We start from the raw sequence: 13838 nt of genomic DNA on the forward strand, positions 1-13838 counted from the left end.
TTGTTCACCCGTGGATAGCGCGTGTGTGTGCGCCCCAGGCGCTCATCCTTCTCCTCCGTGGACACCGAAACTGCGCCTAAGCCATCGGCATACTTCAGTTATTTCACGCTAGAGCTATTTCAAATTCTGGCTTCTTCTGTGTTGTTGCTCATCGTCATTAACCACAGCCGTACAAGCTTTGTGGCGAGATTACAGCATTTTGCTTCTCTTCATTCTATAAAAATTGTCAGTTTAGGCCTAGTCCAACTCAGGTCCTTTCCTTCCTAAGAAGACCAACTCTCTCTTTACTGCATTAATAGCATACCCGTAAGGGGATTGAAAATGTGTATCGGTATAATCTCCTTATATTGCTTAAGTTTCCTGACAAAATTTTTTTGGAATTTGGCCCCCCCCCCCCACCCGTTGCTCTAAAATTTTTTTTGAGATGGTTAGTGTCATGCGGGGACACATTACAAACAGGACATATGTTTTGTGTGTCGGGGTTGATTCTAGATAGGTAAGAGTTTAACCTGTTACAGTACCCAGATCGAAGTTCAGTTGGAATGACGCGCGTTTTCCTAGGGAGAATGCGTTCCTCCTCTCATTCACCGGCCAATTCCTTACATAGAGGTCCGACGCCTGTTTGTGGATTTCACTAAGGACCTGCTTGTGGTTTTTAGCTTCATATGGCTGTGTTCTTAGGTGCCGCATTTCCTCAAAATGCTTACGGAAATGACTTTTTAAGCCACTGGGCGGTATAGGCTCATCAATCAGATGTCTGTTGGGAAGCCCAGGTTTCTGGGTATTCAACAGAAACTCTTTGTTTAGCATTTCATTTCTCTCCCTGATTCTCGCCTCATTATGTAGATGGTGTTCTGGGGACATAAAAAGACAACCCTTGGCGGTTCTGACGGCGGTATTTTGGCAGGCCTGTAGTTTCTTCCAGTAAGTAGTCTTTAGGCTTGGCGACCATATCGGGGAGGCGTAGCATGCAATTGGCTGGCCAATTGCTTTGTAAGTGGTAATGAGCGTTTCTTTATTTTTACCCCAAGTACTGCCAGCAAGAGATTTGAGGATTTTATTGCGGCTCTGGATTTTCGGTAAAATAGCATGCTCACCAAAATTTTGATCCTGATCGAACGTCACACCCAAAATTTTGGGTTGTAAGGCAGTCGGTAGCGTAGTGCCATTGACGTGCATGTTCCACATGGTCGACAGATGGATAATTTGCGGTCGACCTTTTAAGACTTAAGGGAAGGGTAGACCTTTCCAGGTCTTGCAGTAGCGTGCCATGGTTGACCGTATCAAAAGCTTTTGACAGGTCTAACGCAACGAGTACTGTCCTATGGTGGTGGTTTTGATGCTAATGTATACTAATGGCATTTAGCGCGGTGATTGTGCTATGTAGTTTTCTGAAGTCATGCTGATGATTGGCTAGTTGCAAATTTGCTTTAAAGTAGGGGAGCGTAATGGCTTCATGTGTCTTGGCTACTGGCGATAGGAGAGATATCGGGATTGTCTTTTTTAACTGATTGAATTTTTTGCACAATTCTTTCGCTCGATCGCTACTACCACTGCGTATTCAGTGCTGAAATTGGATAGCAGACATGAGGTTTTAGTAAAAAATTATTAACGATTTTTATTTTATTTGGTTCTAGCAAATAGTTAACTTCTAATTTTGCTCTATTCTATGGGGTTTATAAAAATCTGTTGTTAGTCCTCCTTCTTTGATAGTTCCTCAACTAATTTAGCGCTTTGTGCTTTAATCTGTTTGCGATTGGGTACGTTTTGTAATGGTTTCGATTCTTGCAGCAAGTCCTCCTCTTCATCCTCTTGCTCATGCACCTCATTACTATCACCAATATCCTCGATTTCAATGCTCTCAAGGAATGCATCCTGGTAATCGTTGACATAACGTTCCATTTGCGTGGCGGATACCTCATCCTTGTAGGCGCGCATTAATTTGTAGACCTTACGTATCACTGTATGCATAATGGTGTCAACTGAAAGTCGGAAAGCATTTAAATTAAATGTGGATTGACTGTTAATGGACATCATTTACTATTCTCCTCGTATGGATCGGGCGGGCAAGCGCGCATTGTTAGCATTTCAAATTTCAGCAAAGGTAAACGCAAATAAGAGTTGGGATATTTCATGCGTGTCGGCTTTTCAGGACGATCAACGTGACGTAGAATTTCATTCAAGTTCCATAACGAGAAGCTTAAAAAAGAAAAGAAAGTAAGTTTGAGATTTTATTAGCAAATCGTTGCAAACTTTTCGAACACAATTTGCGATAGAACACTGTGCTACAATTGTGGTCGCCTAATAAGCACAGTCCGCTTGTTTTTCCCATTAATACATACCGTAACATTACATAAGCATCGGCACGATTTTTAATGTAAGCAATTAATCTCTCCTCCTCTTTGTCCTCCTCCTTAATTGCCTCTTTTAGCTCCTTAATACGTTCCAGGCGCCTGATGTATTTCGAAACAATGGACGTATGAGCATATTAGAAACAAATTTTTTATGAAATCAAACTCACTCAATTTCTTGTTCCGACAAATTATTCACCAATATTCCTTCTAAAACCTCAGCGCGCTTCATCTTTGTCTCAAGCGTTTGATGTCCAAGCATATCATTCTCTATCATTTTATTCAACTTGAAGTTATTTTCAACTTGCGATTTGATCCTGGTGAAGAGCGGGAGGCAAATTTTAGATCTCTGTTTACTAGTGCGTGGTATATAGGGAGCCGTTGGTAAACATTGGTTGGTGGACTGACTGGAGGATGGTGAGCCCATTCCAAGTAACCGTTAGATTAGACGTCCAATAACTGGTGGATTAAGGTGTTGTTGAACCGATTTCATAATATATTCGATGTTCCATCCCCATAGGTTCGGTGGGGAAGGACACACCATGGAGATAAAGGAGTTATAAACTGTGTCTATTCACACCTACGCTTCGGAAACACTAAACGTAGTTGTCAAAAGTAAAGGTTTCTGTAAGATAAGGCATGGACAGATTGATATATGAACCCGTCTTCTCAAATCGCGCTTTTGATGCCTTGATTATGTGCAAAATATTTTCCCTTAAGTCTATGGAAGGATAAACAATTTGAGACGCTCGCGGTGTGCGCATGCATCAGGAATGAAATGCTTGCAAGTGCTCTGCTACGAGACTCCATTTTACTCCCTTTAGTCCCTGTTCCCTTTATTCGTTTGATGATCGTGTTTAAAATAGGACGTGTGTAGTGGGTACTATACGAAAGTCAATCTGTAGCTGAAGCAGTGTAGCGCCGAGGTGTGTGTAAACTTGCTATTGCTTGGAAACCAAGTAATTGAAAAGATTTTAGCAGACCAGTACCCGTAAAATAGAGGTAACGCTAACTTCCTATAGATACACTCAGCGCAAGATGCATACCGGAAAGGTAAAGTGGCTGAAATCACCCTTTAGGAGTTATTTGACGCCGCTGAAGGCTTAGTGCCTCTGATCTGTGATCTCAATTTTTTCCAAAGAATAGCGAGCTCATGGAAACAACACTTCTGGTAGTTCATTATCGGCAGGGCAAAACAATAATATTGTAACTGCTAAAGGGTCATCGGAGGGAACAGGTCCCTATATCATGCATGGTATGTCCAACTATGCTTTCAGTGCCAACTTAATAAAATCAGTATTCGCACGAAAGTGTAGAAAAACCACCTAAATGTCCTCATTTTGAAGAGAACTGGATTATCTACTGAGAAAATCAAGGAACAAATGTTAGGGTAACGAAATTGCTGTGAACCACCCGGAATGATTTTAAAGTCTCAATGCCCTTATGGCCACGATTTGATGCGAAAGGAACGAGCTTTCTTCTTAAACTAAACAAATCTGCGTCATAACAGGTCACTGTGCTATTACACCGATGACTCGACGAATTGAAGGAAGAGGAGTCGATTCATCACTTCCTCTGCCGACGTCCAGAACTGCAAATAGGGCAACTCAGATTAGAGAAGGTGGCATGTGGTTCAGTGAATATTAATTAGAAAGTATCTGGTAGAACAAATGTACCTCCACCCAAAACTCGCCGAGGGCATTTAACATGGATAAAAGGTCGTCGAGTGGAAATGCGGGAAGTAGCCATGCTCGTTCCTGCCTTGAATCAGGCAAAGAGCTAAACAAGTATGGTTAGAAGAGTAATAGAACTGAATGATGTCAGCTCTAGAGAGTTAAACTCACCTCGGATAAATCTCTTTAGCCTGGGAACAGAGAGTTGCGAATTTCACTTGCTTAATTGTATTTTCAATCACTTCTAACTCATTCTTGAGGAACAGCATACTAGTTGTTTCACGTACATAACGCTTAGCCTTTGATATGGGATCGACGGGTTTTGGCACTTGCTTAGGAAGACTGCTTCGTTTAGCCTCTTTTCGATATTGAGCCATCATTTGTAATTTTGCTTGCATACTTTTACGTGACTTCTCTTCCATTTGCTGTGGTATGAAAAACAGAAAAGTAGAACTAGTGATTTAGTGAGTCGATTCAGAAGAGTTTGCGATAGCTAAGTATCGCCGTTATAGCACTTTTTCAAGCTTGAAAAATATATTGGACAAAAGAAGCTCAAATATTTTTAAATGTTTATGCGCACTTCGAACAGCCAAAAATATTCTCACAGCTCAATTCAAATATTTTATTTCCATCGACTACTCACCCTGTACTCTTCACTGAGTTCCTTGAATTTCGCAATTGCTGGCATACCCAAATAGAGAATATGCTTAATAAAATTAGACTGATCTTCAATGTCTAAGCTAAGAGAACGGAGGATCGGTTCATAAAAGATAGCATCATGGTGTAGCACCTGAATCATCTTTCTATAAGTGCCGTTTATAGTTTTGATTGCCTTCAAGCGAACGTTGGAATTTTCGATTTTCTTTCGAAAAACGCGAGATTTCAGCTCTTCCTCCAAAACAAACTCATTTTCGTACTTAATACGATTCTGTAAAACGGCACGCTCCAGCTGAGAAAGAGACAGATAATAGACAATAGATAATGGATAATGGATAACAGATAATAGATAATAGATAACAAATAATAGATAATAGATAATAGATAATAGATAATAGAAAATATATAATAGATAATAGATAATAGTTAATAGATAATAGATAACAGATAATAGATAAGACTTATCATATTACAAATACATTTTACCAACTTATCCTTATAAACGTTCTTCATCTGCTCCAAACGGAATTTCAAGCGATCTCGCTCTTTACGCATCACAAACGTACGTTGGTTGATATTATCCACCACCAATTCAACGGGCATCTTCTGATACAAACGCTGCATATCCTTGTGGTTGATTAGAAAATTTCTTATTTTCTTTGTATTATCGCCATAGAGCACATTTGAGAGTTTAGTACGTCCATCCCGGCATTGTCGCTTCAAATTGCGATTTTCCCGTATATAACGCTTATGATTGGCAGCAGCTTCGAGTTTTTTGAATACCAATCGTTTGGCTGTTCGGATGAGCGATGAAGATGGCTTATAGCACAAGTAATCGTAATACTCATTTGCACACTTACATAACAAATCGGCCATGCCCTTAAATTGTTCCGTTAGTGAAGTGGGCGTCCAGCGGTCGTCGATGACCATGTGTTGACGTACGAATGATACACCGAAGAAACCATGCGTGCGCACAGCGCGTGGATGTACGGGTTTCGGTGCCATAATTAAGGACGCCGGTTGTCGAGCTGCTGGCTTATCTCCTGCTACGGTTGTTGATATCTTAACCATTTTCTAACTACGGTATGTTTTTGCAAAATTGCGTTATTTAAAAAGAAAGTAGATTAAGCGCTTTATTGTTGTAAATAATTTTTCACGATATTAATCCCTCTTTTAATAAAAAAAAAGCTATACGTTCCTATAAAGATAAAACATTCACGAAATCAAAATTGAATAAAAATGTTTGCTTCCTGACAATTTGCCTTTAAAGTTGACAATTAAAATGAAATTTTTAAACGACAAGCAAACCAATGGAAAAAAATCGAGCAGAAACTTCACCGTGTAAAAGCGCCTTAAGAATTAGGGGATAAGCACACCAACATCATACTAATCCGAGCTACCGCGTTACGTGTGCCGATGGATGAATGGTCAAAGGATTGCTAAAAAAATAACGGTGTTGAAAGCTTTAATTACATGTGAAATCCTTGAGCTCCATTGAAATAGTTTCTAAGGATACAAATCTCAACCTTCAAACTTTCGCCTGATTCTGGCAAAACCTGGACAGTGAATTGTAAATTGACTCGATGTTTTCATATCGTCAGCCACCATGTACGGGACAAACGAAAACGAGGTCAGACACTCCCATGCTCGCCTTGATCGCACCACTATTGAGCTTCAATTGCCGAATAATTTCTGAACAATCAGAACAGATACCATCTCTTTATCCGATAGCTCTGCGCTAGCTTGGAACTAGTGCGATTCACTGCAGGATATATTCTACATGATATTCAGTGATATTAAAGAAGTTGTTCTTGAATCGTCGCTGTTACCAGTCGGTGGTATACGTTGTACATATACCAGACTTTTGGCAGCGCTCGTCATGTCAGTGAGTTACGCAAGACAAGAAGCCCATAAAGCAGAATCTCAAAAAACCAGTGTACGATAGACCTCAGCTCTTTCCGATGGCCCACTTATAGCATTACAAGGTAGCTGAAGACATTGAGTTTCCATGGAAATTTCCTTCTTAGTATAATCTATAGATATCTAACCTATCCCTTAATTGAGGAAATCATTAAATCAGGGATCCAATTTTCGTCCCGTTTTTCCACAGTTGATAGCCAATCCACCATATCGAGATAATTCTACATCAGCATCGTAATATAGGTGCCCAGATATTTAATAAAAAAATAAATAAATGTAAGGCGCGATAACCTCTGAAGAGATCTAAGGCCGAGCTTCTCTTCCAATTTGCGTCGTGCTCCTCTTGGTTTTCCCTACAAATTGGCCGGACGGGACCTACATGTTTTATGCCGACTCCGAACGGCATCTGCAAGGCAGATGTGTTTTCACTGAGAGCAGTGATACATGGCAGAAATAACCCGGAGCGCTTGTCAAACACTGCCGAGGGGCGACACCACTTAGAAAAATTTTCTTCTAATTGAAAAACCTTATTTCTAAAATTTTGATGTTGCTTTGCCCGGGGTGTGAACCCAGGGCATATGGTGTGGTAGGCGGAGCACGCTACCATCACACCATGGTGGCCGCCCAGATATTTGCACCTTACAAAGATTGATTGCGTATGCCACCAAAAAGCACCAACTGTCTTCAAAGTCCACCAGCATCTTCTTTACTTTCACTTGTGGTTCCATCGCACTTCGCTGCTGCAATAATGTTGGACTACAGATTGTTATTGAACTCCGGCAGACACTCCCAAGTCAATCTGAACCATTTCGCTAACCACGACAGGATCTGAACCATTTCGCTAACCCCTTCGATGTGTAAGAGGTCGTCCAGAGCAAACATTTTTGTTTCCGCTCACCGTAATATAGTACATATAGTATAGTATATATAGCGTAACGAATATTAGTAACACTAAGTGATACTCACATCTCTAATCCGATACTAAGCAGTGACTTGTATGCACATCAACAAATCAATCATTATGTCTACCCATATGTCCATACAAGCAGCTGAGAGCAACGCACAAACCATGCAAGTTAACACGCTGGCGACCCCCAACATGTTGGATTCCCACAAGCTGAAGTTTACACGTGCAGCTGTGTCAGCATAATCATTCTTCCCACAGTCCCATGGGCCACCTTCAGCTGCGCTAGCATAATTATTGGAAGCAGCATAATTGCAAACCAACACCCGCTTCAAGGCCAAATGCGTTTCATCATATCGCGCAATGACAATATTGCGCAACGTTATCAAACCTATGGGAACCAAGTCAGTACCTATGCACATTGCAGCGGAGTCAGCATATTTCTATTTCACAATGTTGTGAGACTTTTGCATTCCACATGCCAGCCAAGTAAGACACCTGCGGGAAGTCAAGGCCACACTCACACCCAGACGTCGCATATGTCTAGCTACAGAATGTAGCTGCACGAAATGTTATAAAAGGAAGCAGCAGTCCACGCAGAGGGCAGTTGCGTCGGGGCTTTCATACTAACCACTATCGTACTTAATTATCTAATAAATAAAGTTGTTAAAAAGTTAAAAGTGAAAAAGCTTCTTTTCTTATTTGGTATCCAGGGCAAGTTGGCCCTTTAATTTTTTTAAGTGTAAGGATCACAGATCCTTTAAGTTGCATATATCTGAGATACTCCCAAAAGTAGGCAATAATTTGTGCAAGTATCACTCACATATACACGCGCAAATGAGAGGCTATAGGCGTGCATCTGTAGTTATAGCTGATAATTTTATAGCTGATAAATAAGTAGTAGATTCTATAAATAGAAACGCCTAGAAGTATGCGAGCGACACAGCATAGAGTATAAAAGAGCGCCAGCTGAGCAATTAGAATGAGTTTGATTTAAGCACGTCATCTGTCGAGAAGTAGTAGTGTTATTGTGAAGTACTTGAATGAAGGCCATTTTGCATTATTGAATAGTGGAGTTATTTATTCAACAGTTTAATGATTCGAACGTTTGTTGAAGGTTGCAAATAAGAGGATTTTCAGCAAATTCGTTACAATAGTATAGTAGCAGATAATAACTCCGGAGTAACTGTTTCCCGTATGAACAGATCAAACAACTGCAACATTTTTAAAAGATATAGCAACTGGTTTCAACAAGTAGTGCGATTTCCGTCAATCATGAACAAGTTTTTGACGCGCCTAAATTTAGGCAATCCTTCAAATATCTTCTAGCTACTTCCGCTCAGCAATTAAAAGCAGCTAACAGTTGCCATGGTTGCCATTTCTCTGCACTTGGGCTAAAAATTATTTTTACACCAGCGTGTACTTGTACACATAAATGTAATTAGGTAACTGTTGTACATACATAGCATGATACAAAAAATGGTGGTAGTTCCATTTTGTGTGACGTTAGCCACTTGACTTTTGCGGGGACAATGACAGTTTCACCAAAAACAAGCTACCAGATTAAAAATTTTACGAATTTTTCTAATTTTGATGGATTTCATAATAACGGATACGACTAAATTACTTTCATAGTTATTTTAAATAAAAAAGAAAAAAAAAAGAACTGCATGCGTTGGAAATATTTTAATATGAAATATCAGCGTAGAAAAGGTTTTTAATAGGTTTTTCGAGCTCCCGAAAATTGCTTTGATGGAAGAAACATGGTTTGAAGTATACAAAGCAAGGAGATATAACCCTCTTAAGTGTACGTACGTTTGCTCAGAACATGTTGACAAAACATACACGTTTGTCAATTGATTGCCCAAAGGATATCCTTATAAACCAACCCCGCAATTTCTAAAGACTTTAGCATACTTAAAAGCAATTTTTATGAAATTGAATGGTGATAAATTGGCTAGAAGTCCACATTTTTTATTTATTGTATAATTCAAGCGTAGCGCTTGAGGAGGGAATTGTTAAACCATTTTTAGGGAGAATATTGCCCTGTAGCTCTGCAGGTTAGCCACTAGTTATGAGAGTTCTCTTGCCCATTGTACCAGGGGTCACATTGTGGCAAGCCCCGCCTATACACATTCTGTGCCCTCTTAACATTGACATGGCTTTTAGCGTCCCTCAAACGTAACAAATTAAACACATACCACTCACTACAGACTTTGGAGGTAAACTTTTTCTCAACATGCCTTGAGAAATATCCACTGTAGAGCCATGAAAATAGGGCCATGCTAGAACAAAAGATTTTTCGTGTATTTTTTTCTGTCAAGAGGTCAAGCTGCCATTAAGATATGAGTCATTAACCAATGTATGAGTCATCCACTATTTTTCAATAAAATTACATGTTTCACTGTATTCTGAATAGATATGTATGTGCATAAATCGTGCTAAAGCATATTATTATTGTCTCACATGACCATTGCGTTTTCATCCTGAAGGAAAAACCACAATTTCGCCTTAAACTGTAACGGTGTGGCAACGCTTCTAGCAAAACAACAAACATTATGGAATTACAAAAATCCCCAAATACGTCAAAAAATTTTGAGTGGAACTACCTTCTTTTTTATACCATGGTACATAGTGGTAAAAAGGATTGCTTATATTAAAATTATCAGCATCGAAAAAGATTTTGATTGGGCCACGATATCGGTTAATCCGATAACTTCAGTGAAAATAGAGACATCTTTACGAAGTTTGGTATACTGGCCTATATGGAAAAGAACCACTTTTTCGATATCGAAAATTTCTAAAAACGGAAAAAATTCGATAACTCATTACAAAAAGCGTATAAAGAAACATAGCAAATTTTTGGGCGTGCAACGGCCGCTGATGATATCAAGTTGAAATTAGGCACCGAGATTTTCGTTGCTACATACATATACACTTTGTCAAAATCAACAAAATCGATTATCATCCTCGCTCGGTTAAAAAAATTGATATCGAAATTAAGAAAAATGAAAAAAAAAACAACAAATCAGTAAAAAAAATCATAAAACTAGATTTCCCATACAAGTTCTTCCCTTTGATAATCAGTTATGGCGAAGATATTTCAAAAATGCCGATTTTTGTTTCTTTTTTAATGTGCAAAGAATCACCTCTATAGTGCAGTCTCTAAAAGGAAGCACAGAAGCACAAAATTAATGAGAAACGAGAAAAGGCTAGTTGTCTAGTCCCCAGGGGTCGGACATATGTGTACGTCTAGATTCCCTATTGTGGATTTATGGTAGATTAGGGCATGTGTAAACGTGGTCTTAATAAACAATAGCTAAGCTATGCTTTCATCTCATCTCTAGGTACTAGATTATTTCGTACTTCCATTAAGAGATGGTTCTATGACTCGGAAAAAAATCGCCATCTTTAAAATTTGATCATAATTACCCCTTATCGAATCGAAAAATTTATATGAGAAACCTAGGTATTTCACTTCAGATAACTAGTTAAGTACGAAAATTAGGATAATCATGTTATATGTAGACTAGGTATTACACCAGTACTGAAACCGCATGATATATGAGTGAGTCCGGCAAAACAAGCAAATAATCATGTATGTGGGTCTTACGTATCTTTTCAAAACCAAGGGAAGGTTAGCTTAAACTGGCTGGTCCGTGAGGAACTCACATAAACTGATTGAGTCCAAAGTGTTAACAGAAGTTTGCTGACAAACCCCATCAGAAACCAGAGCCTATGTGATATAATAACGCCGTCCTCTTGTCAAAAACTATAAACTGTCTATGAATTATGCTACTTGCTGCTCTTAGATCTGATAGCTGTGCCACTTCTAATAGCTGGTGCCTTAGCCTTGCGAGCGCAGGACACGAGCACAAGGAGTGCTCGATCGTTTCCTCCTCTAACCCACACTTCCTACATCAAATATCACTCACAAGGCCTAATTGAAAAACATGCGACGCTAGAAAGCAATATCCAGTCAGAATGCCCATCACGCGCTTATATATTCCCCTCTTTTCAATGTTAAGAGTAACTTTGCTAACCTAAAGTTGTAACACCTGCACATGATCTTCAACACTTTGAGGCCCCGCGATTGCCTCCACGACATTCCTCTTTGGTCGATCATTTGCAGCTCTCGTCTTCTTTTAATCTCGTCCAATCTGATCGGAACGTCTATATTACAAGCTAAGAGCGATGCGCCCTGTTTAGCTAGCTCGTCCACTTTTTCATTTCCATCTATTCCTATATGCCCAGGGGCCCAATATGTACATTTCTCCCTATCCCGATTCTTTCCAGAGATTGGTGGCACTCTACCACACTCTTAGATACTGTGCTATGAGGGATTATAGCCTTAATCTCTGATTTGCTGTAAAATGTTTCTACTGCTTTAGTCACGGCTAGTACTTTCACCTGAAAAGCATTACAGTGATCTGACAGCTGGTAGGACTTATCTATTTTCGGATCTGCATAGTATAGCGCTGACCCTACTCCTTCCATTACTTTGAAGCCATCGGTATACACGCGCATCGCCTCGTCTGCCATTTGACCGCCCTTGCGTCAACCTTCCTCCGCTATCGTGGCTCGATAGACCCATTGAAGCGCAGGTAGGGAACTAGGTAGTCTATTCGTCCAAAATTTTAGGACGCTATACTACTATGGCCGTATGGTCTACACCCAAGCTCAAAGCCAAAGCTGTGTGCGGGGGGATTGTAGCACCCGGGAAAATCGGGCGCGTTCGTGCGGAAATAAAAAGAGCAAGAAAAAGAATTAATAACGAATTACAATTGTTTATTAAATGTATAAAACAATAACCATAATTTCTGTATGTAATATGTGGATTAATTATTTAAATACAATTAGCAAATTAGGAATTCAGATACAACTGCAAAATTGTTAAATTAATTATTATGTGAAAGGATATGTGTTGAGGATAACTTACCTTAAGAAAGCTGCTGGTTCACGGACGTTCGTAAAAAGAAGTGAAAGTGCGCGGCACCTGCTTATAGCTAATTTTCGTCGAGTTTTTCCCCTTCGAAGTTAGCGCTCGGCAGGTCTTGGCCGTTACCGGTACATAATGCTATAACTAATAACTGCACGTTAGGGTGGTCCGTAATATTTAGGCTGGTGGCCTAAACAAAAGCAACAATAAATTGAGAGTCAATTTGATAATTCTTTATTTTTTTTATTTATTATCATTCGTGATCCATCATCCTTATAATCATATATGCTATTTATCATTCATTATAATTATTATTTAACTTAAACAAAAACAGTACATATTTATTGGTATAGTAATATTTCTCAATATTCTCCGAAATTTTTTTATACTTTTTTTAAATTTTTTTCAATTACATATATAATAATTATTTTCAGTTTTATTTACAAAAAAATGTAATTGTAGGCATATAGAGACGACGTAAATACATTACACAATATTTAACATAATCATAAATATAATTATTTTCATATATATGTATGTATGTATATATTTATCAACGGACATAATACATATCATATAAACTATTATAAGCAAAATTTTATATATACCTACGTGTATGTATGTATGGACTAAAATGTATTATTAAATGATTTGCACACTAAACAATACACAGCAGAATATAGCATTCAAGGTTCGAATCGAGCTCAAGGCCAGAACAATAATTTTTTTCTAATGATAATTATTGTTATTTTTTAATTTTTCTAAATTTGAAAAATTGTATTTTGTTTTTGGAATAGTAAGTAGAAAATTTTTCAGACAACCTGCCATAGCTGCGCAGATAGATCCATTTCGAAGGGTGCTAAGCCTTCATCATCAGTACGCTTTAGGCATGTCACGCTTTAGGCATGCTGATGATGAAGGCTTAGCACCCTTCGAAATGGATCTATCTGCGCAGCTATGGCAGGTTGTCTGAAAAATTTTCTACTTACTATTCCAAAAACAAAATACAATTTTTCAAATTTAGAAAAATTAAAAAATAACAATAATTATCATTAGAAATGATACGGCGGCAAAACCAAGATAGGGCGCGCTCGTAATAATGGTGGGGAGAGAAGAAAAAGAAAATACACAAACGAATTCGTTATAAAAAGTGAACAATAATATTTATTAAAATAAATGGAAATGCAAATGCAACGTTAGTCCACTTAATCACAATAAATGGAATTGGTTAGACAATAAAATTAAAGTAAAGGCAAATGCAAGATAATCCACTTACATTCAATGTTTCCGATGACGGAAGTGCAAAAATGAATTTTAAAATGTTAAATAGAATTGAAGGGCTTACCTTTGGTGGCTTGGCTGCTGGCGGTTTCTTAGACGTTCGCATGCCTAAA

The 13838-nt window shown here is 38.7% G+C and overlaps 1 protein-coding gene across 1 annotated transcript; it reads right to left on the reverse strand.

The window, feature by feature from the left end:
* Positions 1 to 1692: 1692 nt before the first annotated feature.
* LOC137236667 (uncharacterized protein PF3D7_1120000) lies at positions 1693 to 5775 on the reverse strand. Its single transcript, XM_067759547.1, has 8 exons — positions 5542 to 5775; positions 5168 to 5475; positions 4668 to 4973; positions 4196 to 4449; positions 2522 to 2668; positions 2343 to 2453; positions 2042 to 2199; positions 1693 to 1982 (listed from the first exon to the last, which is right to left on the reverse strand). Exons 1-8 carry the CDS (start codon positions 5750 to 5752, stop codon positions 1693 to 1695), a joined length of 1785 nt encoding a protein of 594 aa, XP_067615648.1. The 5' UTR covers positions 5753 to 5775.
* Positions 5776 to 13838: the final 8063 nt, after the last annotated feature.

Source organism: Eurosta solidaginis, chromosome 1, assembly GCF_040869045.1.
Source record: "Eurosta solidaginis isolate ZX-2024a chromosome 1, ASM4086904v1, whole genome shotgun sequence".
NCBI classification, from domain to species: Eukaryota; Metazoa; Arthropoda; class Insecta; order Diptera; family Tephritidae; genus Eurosta; species Eurosta solidaginis.